Source organism: Pseudophryne corroboree, chromosome 3, assembly GCF_028390025.1.
Source record: "Pseudophryne corroboree isolate aPseCor3 chromosome 3, aPseCor3.hap2, whole genome shotgun sequence".
NCBI classification, from domain to species: Eukaryota; Metazoa; Chordata; class Amphibia; order Anura; family Myobatrachidae; genus Pseudophryne; species Pseudophryne corroboree.
The window spans coordinates 681209360-681226141 of NC_086446.1; the positions used below are offsets into that span (position 1 = coordinate 681209360).

General features: G+C 45.4%; 1 protein-coding gene across 1 annotated transcript in view; it reads right to left on the reverse strand.

Moving 5' to 3' along the window:
• Positions 1-3399: 3399 nt before the first annotated feature.
• The window catches only part of LOC135056584 (steroid 17-alpha-hydroxylase/17,20 lyase), a 65498-nt gene continuing 52115 nt past the window's right edge, over positions 3400-16782 (reverse strand). The window contains exons 6-8 of the mRNA XM_063961939.1: positions 15167-15336; positions 11718-11821; positions 3400-10533 (exon numbers count right to left, since the gene is read on the reverse strand). Of these exons, the coding sequence (XP_063818009.1) occupies positions 10256-10533; positions 11718-11821; positions 15167-15336 (552 nt within the window). The 3' untranslated portion in view covers positions 3400-10255. The remainder of the gene's footprint in view (positions 10534-11717; positions 11822-15166; positions 15337-16782) is intronic.

The following is a 16782-nucleotide window of genomic DNA, read 5'->3' on the forward strand; positions in this document are numbered from 1 at the left end:
AGATTGTATGCACCTCGCAAGTCCAGCTTTGTAAAGATGGTAGCTCCGCTAACTCTGTCAAAGAGCTCAGTAATCAGGGGTAAAGGATAACGGTTCTTGATGGTAATGTCGTTCAAACCTCTGTAGTCGATGCACGGCCGCAGACCACCATCTTTCTTTTTTACAAAAAAGAAGCCTGCGCCGGCTGGAGAAGAAGAAGGTCGAATGAACCCCTTTGCTAGGTTCTCTTTAATATATTCCTCCATAGAATGCGTCTCAGGCAGAGACAACGGATAAGTTCGGCCTCGAGGTGGAACCTTCCCTGGAACGAGATCAATCGGACAGTCCCATTCTCTATGAGGAGGAAGGATATCAGCAGAAGCTTTACTGAACACATCCGTGAAATCTTGATATGGAGGAGGTGGAACATCAGACGACCTGGGGGAGGAAGAACAGACAGGCAATACTTTAAACAAACATGTCTCAGCACAGGAGGAACCCCATGCCAGGATTTGCGTAGTCGTCCAATCAATTGTAGGATTGTGAAGACGGAGCCATGGAAGGCCCAGGACCACAGGATGTGTGGCTCTTGGAATCACTAAAAAAGAAATAAGTTCGGAATGAAGAACTCCCACTCTCAGACGAACTGGTAGAGTCCTTAAAGAAATAACTGCATCAAAAATTTTGCTGCCATCCACGGCAGTTAAAGAAATGGACGAAGGAAGTCTCTCGGTGGGTAGGGACCACCGTTTAACATAGGCTTCGGTAATAAAGTTCCCAGCTGCTCCGGAATCAAGGGGGGCAATGACGTTCCGATAACGTTGAGCAACTTGAAGCGAGACTGGGAGATTACAATCTTGAGGAGATGGAGAGGAGATCATTACTCCTAGCCGGCCCTCTCCTTGGCGAGCTAGGATTTGGAGTTTCCCGGACGTTTGGGACAGGCATTAATGGTGTGAGACGGAGCTGCACAATAGAGACAGAGAAACTCGGAGAGACGTCTTCGGCGCTCAGCAGGAGTTAAACGGGAACGGCCAAGTTGCATGGGCTCATCTTTAGATGGTGACAGTTGACGAGGAGGAGGAGCAGAAGATTTTGGAGCAGATGATCTTCCACGCTCAGTTGCTCTCTCTCTGAAACGTAAATCAACTTTCGTGCAGAGTGAGATTAGCTCATCTAACTTAGAAGGTAAGTCTCTGGTAGCTAACTCATCTTTAATACGCTCAGATAAGCCATGCCAGAATGCAGCATACAGGGCCTCGTCGTTCCATGCCAGTTCGGATGCCAGGATCTGGAACTGTATCAGATATTGTCCTACAGTACGTGACCCCTGGCGTAAACGGAGAATCTCGGATGAAGCTGAGGTTACCCGGCCTGGCTCGTCGAAGATGCGCCTGAATGTTGACACGAAGGCAGTGTAGGAAGATAGCAGGGTGTCGGACCTCTCCCATAACGGTGATGCCCAATCAAGGGCTGAGCCACTGAGAAGAGAAATAATGTAGGCAATTTTTGTACGGTCACTGGGAAAATTGCCAGGTTGTAGCTCAAACTGAATCTCACACTGGTTGAGAAATCCCCTGCAAAATCTTGGAGATCCGTCAAATTTTGCTGGCGTTGGAAGATGAAGACGTGGAGCAGAAATGGGTAAGGTGGGTGGGGTTATAGCTGGAGTCACTGTGGTTGACGCACCAGACGCGCCTGATCCACGGAGAGTTGTCTGAATCCCATCCAGCCGAGTAGAGAGATCCTGGAGACAGCGGATGATGTGGCCCTGTGCAGCCTCCTGATGTTCTAGTCGGGCTGCCAGTTCTTGCATCGGCCTGGCCGCTTGATCCTGGTCTCCGGCTGGATTCATTAGGTCAGTGCTTACTGTCACAACTGAGGGCCTGAGCTGACGGGAGGCAGCCTCAGTTGTAGGGGCTGAGATGTACTGGAACCTGGGAGGTTGTATCAGACCCCTGGACATGTAAGTAACATGAATAATAACTGCCCGAAGGCGTGACCACGACAACTTGGATAAAAGTCAATGATGTTTATTATGACAACTCCGCAACACAGCAGCAGTAAAAGAAAACGTAAAAGTCAGCAAAGAATAAATACAGTTCCTGGGTACTACAGGATGGCAGGAGCCACAGGGCACTGGTAGTGTGAGATAGTTCTTATGATCTTCTAGATGGAAAGTCCTTACCAGGCCCGACTGTAGCAATGGAGATAACCCAGGATTGTGCCAGCTGGTGTTCCAGGAAAAGCTGGGTTGCTGAAGATAAAACAGCTGCTGTGGATACTGGCTGGAACCAGACTGTTGTTAGCACGGAGTGGATACTGGCTGGAACCAGTCAAATAATAAATGAACTTGGGAGCGATGAAATATGAACTGAAATGTAGAACTTGAGAGCGGAGAAATAATAATACCGGTGGAGAGTGGTAAAGTGTAGAAAGGACACCGGCCCTTTAAGGGAAGCTGTACTCTGCTGGAAGCTGAGCTGGAAGCAGGTAATGTTGTAGCTGGAAACAGATGAATCCACAATGGATTGGAGAGTCAGGCTACACCGCAGGTGGAATGCTGGTGCGGGTCTCTATGGTGGAAGTCTTGAGACAGGAGCTGGAACCTGGAAGACAATCACAGGAGAGAGACAAACAGGAACTAGGTTTGACAACCAAAGCACTGACGCCTTCCTTGCTCAGGCACAGTGTATTTATACCTGCAGCAAGGAAGGGATTGGCTTGGCAATTATGCAGATTAAAAATACTGACAACAGATTGGAGGAAATGATCAGCTGACAGAATCCAAGATGGCTGCGCCCATGCAGACACTTGGAGGGAAGTTTGGTTTGTAATCCATGTGGTAATGAAAACAGTAATGGCGGCGCCGGCCACTGGAGACAGGAGACGCCAGGCTGACAAGTGCACATCCAACCACGCGGACACAGCGGAGGCCGCGGCTGACGTAATCGCCACTCTGACACTCTGCATGCAGAAGCTCAGGGACGGCGGCGGAGGCCGCGGGAGACGCCATGCCAGATGTAATAAGGCGTTACTGTGACAGCGTCTCAGAGAGACAGGAGAGGATGCAGGAATGTGAACATTAGGATAACAGATGGGATCCGGTCCTGGAGCGCTGAGCCAGCCTTAGGAGGCATCTGATGGGTAAGAAATGGCGTCCAGATACCCGGATCGTGACACGCGTTTCATACCACAGGGGGTACTTTATCAAGAATGACTCCATGTTGGACAGGACTTCCTTTTATACCTTCAGTTTTATAAGTACAGTTTTGTTAGGAAAAGTATATATGTCACTGTGTATGTTGTTGTGCCTCCTTGTCTTTTGAAGTATGGGTTAAGTATGTGCACAAAAGGTATATTAAGAACAATTATTTTCTTATGAGTAGCGCACACACAAATACGCAGACGTCTGAACTCTTCATGTTTCAAGTTTTTTATTTTTTACATTTATCTAGGAAAGAAGAAACCAGTTGGAAGTGTAACAAATGATAGATTATGCAATAGGAAAAACACGTTTTATACACATACAGCTGTACATTTCTGGCCTGCTAAAAAAGTGAAAAAAAATTGTAATGGAAAAAAATAACAATAAATAATTTTAAATATATAGGCTTGTTTTCTGAGCCGTAGTTCTGTAACACAGATTTATCCTAAGGGGATCCGTACGGGTGTCGGGATTCCGGTGTTGGTATCCTGACTATCGGGATCCCGACAGCCGGCAAATTGGCTGACTCCCATCCTAAGTAAGAAGGATCAAATCATTTTCCTGTATTTTTTAGTCTTTGGTGTTAAAGGCAATCTAATAGGTTAAAGTAAGGACATTTGGATGGGGAACGTGGCTTTGTGAAGTGTATAGGAGGAAATGAAGGTGTGGGGAAGGGAGAGATTATGTGCATCTAGTACAGTCGCCAATGAAGGAAAGCGTTTTTATTTATTTGTGTACTATCAGTTGTTCTTCTACTGTTGCCCAGCATTTGTCAGGATGCAATGAAGCAACCGGTCAGGGAATGCGCCGGTCACCCGAACCCAATCCACCAGTCAGAGTGTATTAGACTATGTAGAACAGGGTATAATCTGTTTTCCAATATTTTGCAAATATTTAAAAACATAGGGTTTTAAAGAAACTGGTCAATAAAAAGTGAGCAGGTGTAGGCATCCTTACCTATTTTTTGTGGGGGCGATGGCTTTGGGGTCTAAGTTAAAGAAAAATTAAATTGCCTTCTAGTGAGATGCTGAAAGCCTATTCTATTTGGGAGATTAGGTTAAAGACATAGGGGTGCAAGGATGTAGCTGCCATAGGTGCAAGCAGTGCAGCTGCTATGGGGCCCAGAGCTAAGAGGGGCCCACCTTCCCTGTCACAGTTACATGTGTTATACACATTTTTTGCCATTGCGTGGTACGTAGGGGTCCTTTCAAACTTTTTCCTTGGTATGCCCCTTGATCTGCTCATTGTATTGTGGTATAAAATGAACTGGAGGGCATTTTAACGTTATATAATATGAACCGGAGCACTATATATCATAATGGGGAATTGGGGGTACTGGTGGCATAATGTGTACTGGCAGCTCTGAAATGTGAAATAGGGTGAACGTAAGCACTACTGCGATTCATAAGAGAAACTAGGGCAGTACTATGGAGCGTAACATTAAATAAGGCTGTACTATGGTTCAGAAAATGAACTAGGGCACTATTATAGGGCATAACATTAACAACTGCTGCAGAGAAGTATCTCTCTAGAAGCATTGGGACGGGGGCCCCTTCAAAATGTTGCTATGGGGCCCACAAAGTTCTGGCTACACCCGTGTAGGGGTAGATTTAATTAGGTGTGAATCATGTTCTGGAACGTGGTTCCACATCTCACCTACATAGCGGGTTTTCGTTTGTACACAAAATAGGCAATTTTACAGCGATTTTAGTGGTATTAGGCCAGTCTGTCGTGGATCTATTGATTTTAATTCCCTTACTACAGGAGGGATGTTCATTGGTTATGCCTGAGGATGCTCATTAATAGGGACATTAACATATAAATATTACATAGGGCATCATACTATGCATGTGATACCTCTTGGAATATTCAGTGAATATACCATTATTTGAGGCAATTCAGCTCATGAATGGCGCATCCTGTGCATCCACATCGCATGTTTTGCCTCACACCCTATAGAGGTGCATAGGGTGACTTGTGATATTAGAGGTAACGTAACCAGCTGTTGCGCAATTGTTTGGACTTTGGTTGCGAGTCTTTGCTGTTTATTTCAATGAGCTGTATAACTGATAATTCGACCCCTGGGGGTATATGTAATAAGGTCCTAGTTTGCCGGAGGTTGGCTCTGCTTAGTAAATGAGTGCCACTTTAAAAATACGGCCATTTGTGCCCGACTCACTGCACCTCCGGTTACCTCGGACCCTATTACATGTACCCCCGATCAGTGGCGTAAGTTTGGCCCAAGACAAGATAAATATTGGTGTCCTCCCCCCTATAAATATATATATATATATATATATACACAGTATATATATATATATATATATATATACAGTATATATATATATATATATATATATATATATAGTGTGTGTGTGTGTGTGTGTGTGTGTATATATATATATATATATATATATCCTGATTGCTGTGCTGACTGTTGTCTTATGCTGTGGTCTTGATAATGACCCTAGAATGATCAGCTTTCGTCTCAGCGATTACTGTGTTGGCTTCTGTCCCTTAACATCCAGTAGTCTCGTTCTTGTGGGCTTCCAAGGAGTTCAAACTTCGCTGTGACTAGTGAGCGGTCTGACCAGGAGTTGGTATTGCAGTATCTGTTGATAATTGGGAGACACTACTGCAGCCAGTAATCACATCTATTCCTGAGTAGGCATTATATGGACAGGAGTAGAGAATAGGTTAAAATCACATCATGGGGCTGATTCTACATTGATAGCAAAGAGGAAACATAACTAGTGACTTTGCACCTTAATAAAACCATGTTGCACTGCAGGTAGGGCAGATGTAACATGTGCAGACAGATTTGGGGGGAATTAAATTCAAGTCATCCGCCTTGCCGAATCAGCGCCGCAATATCGCTTTACGGCAGCCTTGTCACATAAAATTGTTGGCAGCCCCATGGGTCAGAGAGTACTTCTGAGCGAATTTGGCACTTGGCCAGGCAGGTGAAGGGTGTGAGATGTGGTGCCGATGCTGGCATTTAAATGTTGTAGTAATGGTAAAACGTATCCTTCGCCTGGAACTGAAGTCCCCCCTTAGATTAAACAGGGTTGAACTGGCCCACAGGAGTATTCTAATGTCAAGTTCCAGACCTCACATTCAAATGATACAGTGTTACTCTAACAGATGGTCAGTTACCTGGCCGAGCAACAACATGGATGAACATGAGCCCTACCACTGCATTCCCCCAGTGTGCTCTTCATGCTCCAGTCCTGCATTGGATTTGAGAGGGTAATGCAGAAGCAGACAATATTTACCCTGAATACAAAAACAATAATCCATATGTACTAAAGTTCCGCCGCCGGGTTTCCAATGCGGAGGGTAACGCCAGCTATTGCTTCTTTCCACATCGGTGCTGTCAGAGGGATCTGATCTGATCCGTCCCAGCACCCCTGATGGCCGCCGGGTTACTGCACAAGCGCACATGGACTCTCAGGTCATAAACTCGTACAGAGACCGGCAGTCATTGCAAAGGGCAACTCTTATCGGGAAAGCTGCCCTTTGTGGTACTAATCGCATATGTGAGTACATATGAGATTAGTGTCAGCGCGATGTACCGCAAGAGGTTGGTACATCCCGCCCTAAATGTATTTTCACCGCTTGCATAGCCACGCCCCGTGCAGTATAATGCCTGTAATCTTGACATTACAGAGCGGGGCTGTGGCTAAAATGTCACGATCATGGTAACTGTGCCCCCAATCCGCCTACATCCCGCCCCATCGATGCGCCTACCTTCGCTGGGATGTCGGCAGCTATGCTTTGCTCTCAGATCAGAATCAGCGCCCATGTGTCAGAAAAGGCCCATTTCCTTCATACATCTGCTGATGGATTTTGAGTTCATTTGAAGTGGCTAGATTATTGTTGATTGATCCATATATGAAATGTTATAGCACCTGATGAAAGTCTCTGTTTATCATATGTTTGGGTAGAATGGAGAAAAAAGTATCTTATTGAAGCCATATCTATATGTTTTGAAGCTATATCTATATGTTTTGTGTCTTTGAAGTGTCTGAGAAAAATTGTATCATCTTTTAGTTTCTGATAGGAATAGAAAAGTAAAGATTTGAATTTCTTTATTTATATTAAACATTTCCAAATCCTTAAAAAAGTAAAAATAAAATAAATAAAAGTCTGAATCTGGATGTATAATTTTGCATGGTTTTGCCAATTGCTAACTTTTGGTTTGCTAACAAACCTGAATAACCCCCGATCTCTTTACCTGCTACAGTCTAATGTACCTTGAGCCTAATTCAGACCTGATCGTAGTAGCAAATTTGTAAGCAGATGGGCAAAATCATGGGGGTCATTCTGACCCATACGCTCGCTGCTTTTTATCGCAGCCGAGCGAACGGGTATCCACTGCGCATGCGCCGGCGCCGTAGTGCCAGACAGGCAGAGGCAGTCGCTGGGCAGGAGGGGGCAGAACGGCGGTGTTTGGCCGCCGTTTCGTGGGCACGGTTCAGCCAACGCAGGCGTGGCCGGACCGTGCGGGGAGCGGCCCGCAATGGCTGCGTGACGTCATACGCAGCCGCAGCGGGCTGGGGAGTGACGAATAGCTCCCGGCCAGCACGCTAAAGCTGCGCTGGTCGGGAGCTACTCTTGAAGAGCAAAGGCATCGCCGCTGTGCGATGCCTTTGCAATTCTGCGGGGGGGGGGGGGGCACTAACATGCGGGGCGGAATAGCCCTGTGCTGGGCGTCCCCCAGCATGTCAGTGTGATTGATCGTAGCTGTGCTAAATTTAGCACAGCTACGATCATCTCGGAATGAGGGCCCATGTGCACTGCAGGTGTGGCAGATATAACATTTGCAGAGAGAGTTCAATTTGGGTGGGTTATATTGTTTCTGTGCAGAGTAAATACTGGCTGCTTTATATTTACACTGCAATTTAGATTTCAGTTTAAACACACCCCACCCAAATCTCTCTCTCTCTGCACATGTTATACATACTTGCCTACTCTCCCGGAATGGCTGTGAGGCTCCCAAAAATCGGGTGACCCTCCCAGCCCCCTGGAAGAGCAGACAAGTCTCCCGATTTTTCAGTTGCCACCTGCCCGGTCGCCCACTTTGAGAGTAAAGTGGGCGGTCCGGACAGTCGATGACGCGATTCTTGTTTAATTGCGTCATCATAGTCACGCCCCCTGCTGTAAAATACCGGTTATAGCGGCATTACAGAGCATGGGGCGTGGTTTAAACATTGTGATGATGTAACCCCACCCTCGTACTGCCTCCGCCCTGCCTCGCCCCATTCCGCCCCCTCCCCGCCCCCTCCTCTCGTCATTGTCCTGCCCAGCCCCTCCACTGAGCCGACCTGGCAGCTCTCTCCCGGAGAGAGCTGCCAGAAGTAGGTAAGTATGATGTTATATCTGCCCCCCCTGCAGTGCACATGGTTTTGCCCATCTGCTAACAAATTTGATGCTACAATCAAGTCTGAATTAGGGGGGTAATTCCAAGTTGATCGCAGCAGGAATTTTGTTAGAAGTTGGGCAAAACCATGGCCCTCATTCCGAGTTGTTCGCTCGCTAGCCGCTTTTCGCAGCAGTGCACACGCTAAGCCGCCGCCCTCTGGGAGTGAATCTTGGCTTAGCAGAATTTGGAACGAAAGATTCGCAAAATTGCGAATAGAAATTTCTTAGCAGTTTCTGAGTAGCTCGACACTTACTCTGCCACTGCGATCAGTTCAGTCAGTTTCGTTCCTGGTTTGACGTCACAACCACACCCAGCGTTCGCCCAGATACTCCCCCGTTTCTCCAGCCACTCCCGCGTTTTTCCCAGAAACGGCAGCGTTTTTTCACACACTCCCATAAAACGGCCAGTTTCCGCCCAGAAACACCCACTTCCTGTCAATCACACTACGATCACCAGAACGAAGAAAAAACCTTGTAATGCCGTGAGTAAAATACCAAACTTCTTAGCAAATTTACTTGGCGCAGCCGCAGTGCGAACATTGCGCATGCGCAGTTAGCGGAAAATCGCACCGATGCGAAGGAAAATAACGGGCGACCAACTCGGAATGAGGGCCCATGTGCACTGCAGGAAGGGCAGATTTAACATGTGCAGAGAGAGTTAGATTTGGGTGTGGTGTGTTCAATCTGCAATCCATTTTGCAGTGTAAAAATAAAGCAGCCAGTATTTACCCTGCACAGAAACAAAATAACCCACTCAAATCTAACTCTTTCTGCACGTTATATCTGCCTCCCCTGCAGTGCACATGGTTTTGCCCAACTGCTAACAAAATTCCTGCTGCGATCAACTTAGAATTACCCCCTAGGCCTCTTGTTATATACACTTTATTAAGGAGGCAGATGCTTTTTAATCTGCAGCCTTGTGTTTGTCACAAAAACAGTAGCCTGTAATAGCCAGTGAATTTTACACTACAGATGTGTCTCTTACATCTTTGCTCCATGCGCTACAAGTCGCGTTACACATAACGAATGAGTGCGGTGTGTCTTAGTAGCGCCGATCTTCTTTTTTTTGCGTTTTTTTTTTTCTGTGAAAATGCATCTTAGATAAAATAATGTAATTGGATGCACAGTACCTTCTACTGATTAAAATGATATGTAGCATGCCTATATTCTGTGTGTGTGACTGCTACTGTATTTGCATACAATATGTTATGCTACAGTGTTTTAATGGAAAACCCTATAATGTGGCATTTTAGATGCAGATAGAGCCGCAGTTACACACAGAATATAGGCATGCTACCTATCATTTTAATGAGCAGAAGCTACTGTGCGTCCAATTACATTACTTTGCGTCTAAGATGCAAAAAAAAGATGCTTAGCGCTACAGAGTCCCACCATGGCATGCCGCGTCTTCAAGGGTTGTTTAGCATAACTGCAGCATGGATGTAAGAAGACAAGTGTACAGTATGTATGAACAAAGCGAAATGTGACTGCACACACTGGTGAAAGGACAACATGTGTTACAGTGAGCATCTGTGCAGTCACACTGACAGCCTCAGATCAGCTGATCAGTGCATTCTTCTCCAGAACTATTTGGATATCCAGATGGTTGGTGATCGTTGGTATTGATGTGGAACTGTACAGTACTTATGTGGGGATTTCAATATTCTTCCAGACGTCTCTCAGCTTAGTGGTCACCTTGAATGGTTTCACTTGAAGTACGACCCCAAACTTACCCTCCAGGTCTGGCAAAGGGTCTCCCTCTGGCACCTCCATTGTGAATCTCTGTAGGATCCAGGACAGAAAAAGGAAGATCTCCATCTTGGCCAGGGCTTCACCAAGGCACACCCTAATCCCAGCTCCGAAGGGAAGGTAGCTCTGGCTTGGGGAGTGCACACGGTTTCCATTTTCATCTAAGAAGCGCTCTAAAGAAGATAGATAATAAGTCATATTCAGGGGTGTATTACCAGAGGAAGAGGCCCATGTGCAGCCTCCTCCATCCGGGCCCGCTCCTCTCTAGCTGGCAGAGCAATAACATCTAAACACAAGGGGCACAGACTCTATTACGCGTGTGCAGAACTCCAGGCAATGGCGTGGTTGACATTTTCCCAGAGATTTTCTCACTGCGCATGCGCAAAACACCAGGTAAATGTCTGCCACGCCATTTTTCTAGTGATTTGCGGAGAGGTTATGGCATCGACTGGGGACTCCAAAGAGGTAAGTATTGAAGAAATAGGTGCAGGATATGCAGTGTGACCCCCCCTGGGCTCAGGAGCCCATGTGCACCCCACACACTGCACCCATTATAGATACGCCACTGATCATATTGTTAGTAAAGTTCTGTAAATAAGTCCCACCATACCCTGTCACAGGGCCTGATTCTGAGTTGGGACTAAAGGTAGAAAAAGCAGTAACTGTGTACATGGACAAACCATGTTGTACTGCAAGGGGTGCAAATACATACAGTACATGTTTCTGCATGCAGGGTAAATACTGGCTGCTTTTGTATGTAGTACACAAATGCTGGACAGCTTACACTGCAATTTAGATATTGAAAACTCTCTGCACATTTTACTTCTCCCCCATCTGCAGTACAACATAGTTTTACCAAGGTGCACCGTCACTGCCTACTCAGAGTCAGCGCCCACAATGGGGGTAATTCCAAGTTGATCGCAGCAGGATTTTTGTTAGCAATTGGGCAAAACCATGTGCACTGCAGGGGAGGCAGATATAACATGTGCAGAGAGAGTTAGATTTGGGTGGGGTGTGCTCAATCTGCAATCTAATTTGCAGTGTAAAAATACAGCAGCCAGTATTTACCCTGCACAGAAACAAAATAACCCACCCAAATCTAACTCTTTTTGTACATGTTATATCTGCCTCCCCTGCAGTGCACATGGTTTTGCCCAATTGCAAAAAAAAATCCTGCTGCGATCAACTTGGAATTACCCCCAATATCCAAAGAGCCAAAAGTCCAATTATATTGCAGCAATAAAAAGTCATACATCTTGTGCTATTGTGGCTACTTTTCCCTGCTTTACATTATACCAGCAACAGTCATGTTCCATGTACCACACCTAAATTACAATTGTGCTATATGGACACAAACCTGGATTAAAGTCTTCAGGGTTCTCCCATTCCTTCTCATCATGATGTAGAGACCACAGGTTTATAACCACACGGGCGTCTTTAGGAATGGTGTATTCTCCAATGCTATTAAACAAATAAAACGCCTGTTACTTTGCAGCAATTATTTTTCTAGTATTCTATATACGGTATAGTTGCATAAACTGGATACCTACTGGCATTGGGTTTTCGTTTGCAAACAGATCTTAAATGCAGTGAATGGAGCAAGCCACATTTGGAAAATGGTGACCCAATACTAATGCAGTGCTGCTGAGCAGGGGCGTGGCATCATGGAGGGGCATGGCTTAGCATGTGGGGTGTGGCCTCACAGGCAGGAACCCCCGTTTTCAGCATTCTTGGGGTTCGGAAGATACAGGCTGCCCACGGGGAGTGCTATGGGAGTGTTTAAGTACAACACCGGCATCTGTCACTAAGCAGGAGCCAGCATATTGGTGTCACCCCTCGGCAGCTGACACCCGGATGCAGACCGCACCCCCATTATTTAACTAAACAAAAAAACGAAATAACTGCTTGAAAGCGCCCAAGTAATAGACTATATAATACCAAAATTTCCCTGATATGGCGCGCGGCCGACAACACTAAGTGTGTGTTATATAGAGATTGCAAAAAACAGGGAAACGGCTGCGCAGTGTATCAGGGAAAAAAATGAAAAGAGCCGACGTTTTATTTAAAAATTAACACAATTTATTAACCATGAATACTGAATAAAAATATGCTTTTCATAAAACTAATAATTTAAAAGTTGGTAGTATGTATAACTGTATAATGAAACACACCTTGATGAATATAGGTATCGTACGAAATTTAGGAGCAGCTTATATATGGAGACTTGTTGAAGATCCGTAATTACTCACAAGGTTATCACTTGTGGATTCATTTGTATAGATGATAAATGAAAAACGGTTCCAAATAGTGCACAATGTGCCCGTCACAAAGCTGTGTTGCTGTAATGTATACCTCTCCTGTGGGCTGGTCCGAGACCGGGCGTCCCCGGTTCTTGATCCTGCGTTGCCCACTCGTGCTATGCAGCAAGGAGATGGTAAAAGCCGCCGGGCTGATGTCGTACGTGAGACGGATGTAGCTAATAGGAGCCGCGTGCTGGTGTGTGCGGCTTGCGGGAACCGAAGTGCCGGTATGAAAGTCCGTTGGATCTTGGCAGAGAGCTGCTGGTGTGGATACCTGGATCAAGGTGGATGATGAGGTGGGGTCCTAACGCGTGACTTTTTCAAAGGTGTAAAAAAGGTGTGAAAAAGTCACGTGATACGTGACGAAACGCGTTAGGACACACCAGCACGCGGCTCCTATTAGCTACATCCGTCTCACGTACTACATCAGCCAGGCGGCTTTTACCATCTCCTTGCTGCATAGCACGAGTGGGCAACGCAGGATCAAGAACCGGGGACGCCCGGTCTCGGACCAGCCCACAGGAGAGGTATACATTACAGCAACACAGCTTTGTGACGGGCACATTGTGCACTATTTGGGACCATTATTCATTTATCATCTATACAAATGAATCCACAAGTGATAACCTTGTGAGTAATTACGGATCTTCAACAAGTCTCCATATATAAGCTGCTCCTAAATTTCGTACGATACCTATATTCATCAAGGTGTGTTTCATTATACAGTTATACATACTACCAACTTTTAAATTATTAGTTTTATGAAAAGCATATTTTTATTCAGTATTCATGGTTAATAAATTGTGTTAATTTTTAAATAAAACGTCGGCTCTTTTCATTTTTTTCCCTGATACATTGCGCAGTCGTTTCCCTGTTTTTCGCACCCCCATTATGATGCCACTGCTGCTGAGTGCAGGCATAAATACAAGTAGGTGTGCAGACATTGGAGACAGTGGGTTTTAGCGTCTGACTTGTTAACGTGTTGTACTAGCAGTAAAAGCTAGCAGCTGAATGTAATTTATAATCAATGGTTATGAGGCCATAAAAACACATTACAATATGCAGTGGGTGGTGTGCCATTCAGGAATAAGGCAATGGCTGAGGCACAATGCTAAATGGTAATGCAGTGTGAGGAGATTTATGTATAGAATCACAGAGCTGAGCAGAGTGAGGGTGTTTCTTGCAAAGTAGACATTCTTTTTGTAAAACATGGGCCCTCATTCCGAGTTGTTCGCTCGCTAGCTGCTTTTCGCAGCATTGCACACGCTAAGCCGCCGCCCTCTGGGAATGTATCTTAGCTTAGCAGAATTGCGAACGAAAGATTCGCAAAATTGCGAATAGAAATTTCTTAGCAGTTTCTGAGTAGCTCGACACTTACTCTGCCACTGCGATCAGTTCAGTCAGTTTCGTTCCTGGTTTGACGTCACAAACACACCCAGCGTTCGCCCAGACACTCCCCCGTTTCTCCAGCCACTCCCGCGTTTTTCCCAGAAACGGCAGCGTTTTTTCACACACACCCATAAAACGGCCAGTTTCCGCCCAGAAACACCCACTTCCTGTCAATCACACTCCGATCACCAGAACGTAGAAAAATCCTCGTAATGCCGTGAGTAAAATACCTAACTTTTGAGTAAAATAACTAAGCGCATGCGCTCTGCGAACCATGCGCATGCGCAGTAAGCGACTAATCGCAATATAGAGAAAATCGGCAACGAGCGAACAACTCGGAATGAGGGCCATTGTGTACATCTCCGATGGTTGTTGATCTGTGCATGCACAGGAACGATACTGTGCATGTGCAGATCTGTGAGGTTTAGATAGAGAGATAAAGTAGACAGAGATAAAGTGCCAGATAATCAGCTCCTAACTGCTATTTTTCAAACATGGGCTGATTTAACAATGAGTAATATTCTTGTTATCACTCGTTCCAAATGAAAAATGGTGCTTCAGCCAATCAGCTCCTAACTGTCATGTTTAACTGTCACTTTAACAGATGACAGGAGATGATTGGCTGGAGCACCATTTATCATTTATAATAAGTGATAACAAGAATATCACTTGTTGTATCTGCTCCACAGCCTGTAACATGGCAGTTAGGAGGTGATTGGCTGGCACTTTATCTCCGTCCATATTATCTCTCTCCAAGGCTTAGTATATAGACCTCTGTGTCTGCGCCAACAGTGCCCCCTAAGCCGCAGTGCTGTTTGTAGACCAGGAAGGGATGCCGATGGCCAGTGTTTCAGAAAATTGGGGCATGTCGAGGCCATCTCTGAATCAGACCCTAGGAGCACGACACTTGCTTGTCCAATTTACCATTACAATTATTAATGCTCATATTTGTCAGTACACCATTTTTAGGCATTTCTTAATCAACAAATGTCCACGTGGGATGATGCCAAGTAGTTCCGTATATCTCACATTGGCGCAATCTAGATGAATAGATTTCTACATTCCTACTCATTGATCTCTCGTACAACGTCCAACATAACAGAAGACTAATTCCCACCTGGAATCTTGCATAGCTACATGAGGGATGAGCAGCGGGGACACGGGACGAATACGCAGAACCTCAGCGATTGTTGCCTCCAGGTAGTGTAACGTTTTCCGGTCACTGAGTAGAGGATGCCTTCCAAACCCAACCTTCACATCCAGCTCCTCCTGGATCTTCTTCTGTACCTGAAGATTAGTAGCAAAAGTATAAAGAATTAAATAAGCCAGTGCATTTGTGTTCTGTATTTACATTCTATAATGTCAACCCTTCTGCAGTACATGGAGAGATGTTTCAGGCCTTGGAGAGAGATAAAGTACCAAGCATGGGCAAACTAGACAAATGCCTAGGGCTTTTGGAATGCCAAGGGGCTTCTGCTGATTGAAATTATGGGGGTAATTCCAAGTTGATTGCAGCAGGATTTTTGATAGCAATTGGGCAAAACCATGTGCACTGCAGGGGGGGTGGGGGGTGGGGGGCAGATATAACATTTGCAGAGAGAGTTAGATTTGGGTGGGTTATTTTATTTCTGTGCAGGGTAAATACTGGCTGCTTTATTTTTACACTGCAAATTAGATTGCAGATTGAACACACCCCACCCAAATCTAACTCTCTCTGCACATGTTATATCTGCCTCCCCTGCAGTGCACATGGTTTTGCCCAATTGCTAACAAAAATCCTGCTGCAATCAACTTGGAATTACCCCCTATATGCAGCATGCCTATATTATGTGTGTGACTGTGGCTGTATCTGCATATGAAATTCTACATTACAGTGTATTACTGGAAATCACTGTAACGTAGCATTTCATATGCAGATACAGCCACAGTCACACACATAATATAGGCATGGTGCATATCATTTTAATCAGCAGAAGCTGCTTGTGCGTACTGGTCACATAGCAATGCAAACTACACGCATTTACGGCAAAAAAGGCGCCCGACGTTTGCAGAGCTGCCAGCTGACTCACACAAGGCATCTCCTGCTGCAAGGTGTATGAGGACACATCTGTATCTAAGTAGAGGCAGAGGTCACAGTATTAGCGGCCGCGTGAGTGTGGGTGGGTTGGCTGTGCAATAGTGTTCGGCATATGTGTAAGGGGCATTATGTGTGTCATTATGAGTATAAGGTGCTCTACTGTGTGGCGTAACATCTAGAAAGGACACTACTGTGTGGTCTAATGTGAATAAAGAGCAATATGGTATGGTGTGGTGTAATGTGAATAAGGAACAATTCAGTGTGATGTAATGTGAATAAGGGGCCCTACTGTGAGGAGTAGCGTATATAAGGTTAAGTGGTACTATACTATGTATTGTAATGTGAATAAGGGACACTATCGCATTATATAATGTGAATAAAGTTGCACTACTGTGTGGTGTATTTTGAATTGAGGGTACTATTGTGTGGCAATGCCCCTTCTCAGCAAGAACGCGCCCCTTTTTGGGCTGTGCGCCGAATGTGCGCACTTTTTCTATTTAAAATATAGGGGGTAGGAACACCAAAATGAGGACTGCTATGGGCGAGGGGTTATGGTGCTGTGTCAGAGGTGTTACTAGTGGCAGTGTTAGGGGGCACCAGCCAAAATCTTGCCTAGGGCATCATATTGGTTAGGGCCGGTTCTGGTACCAAGCAAT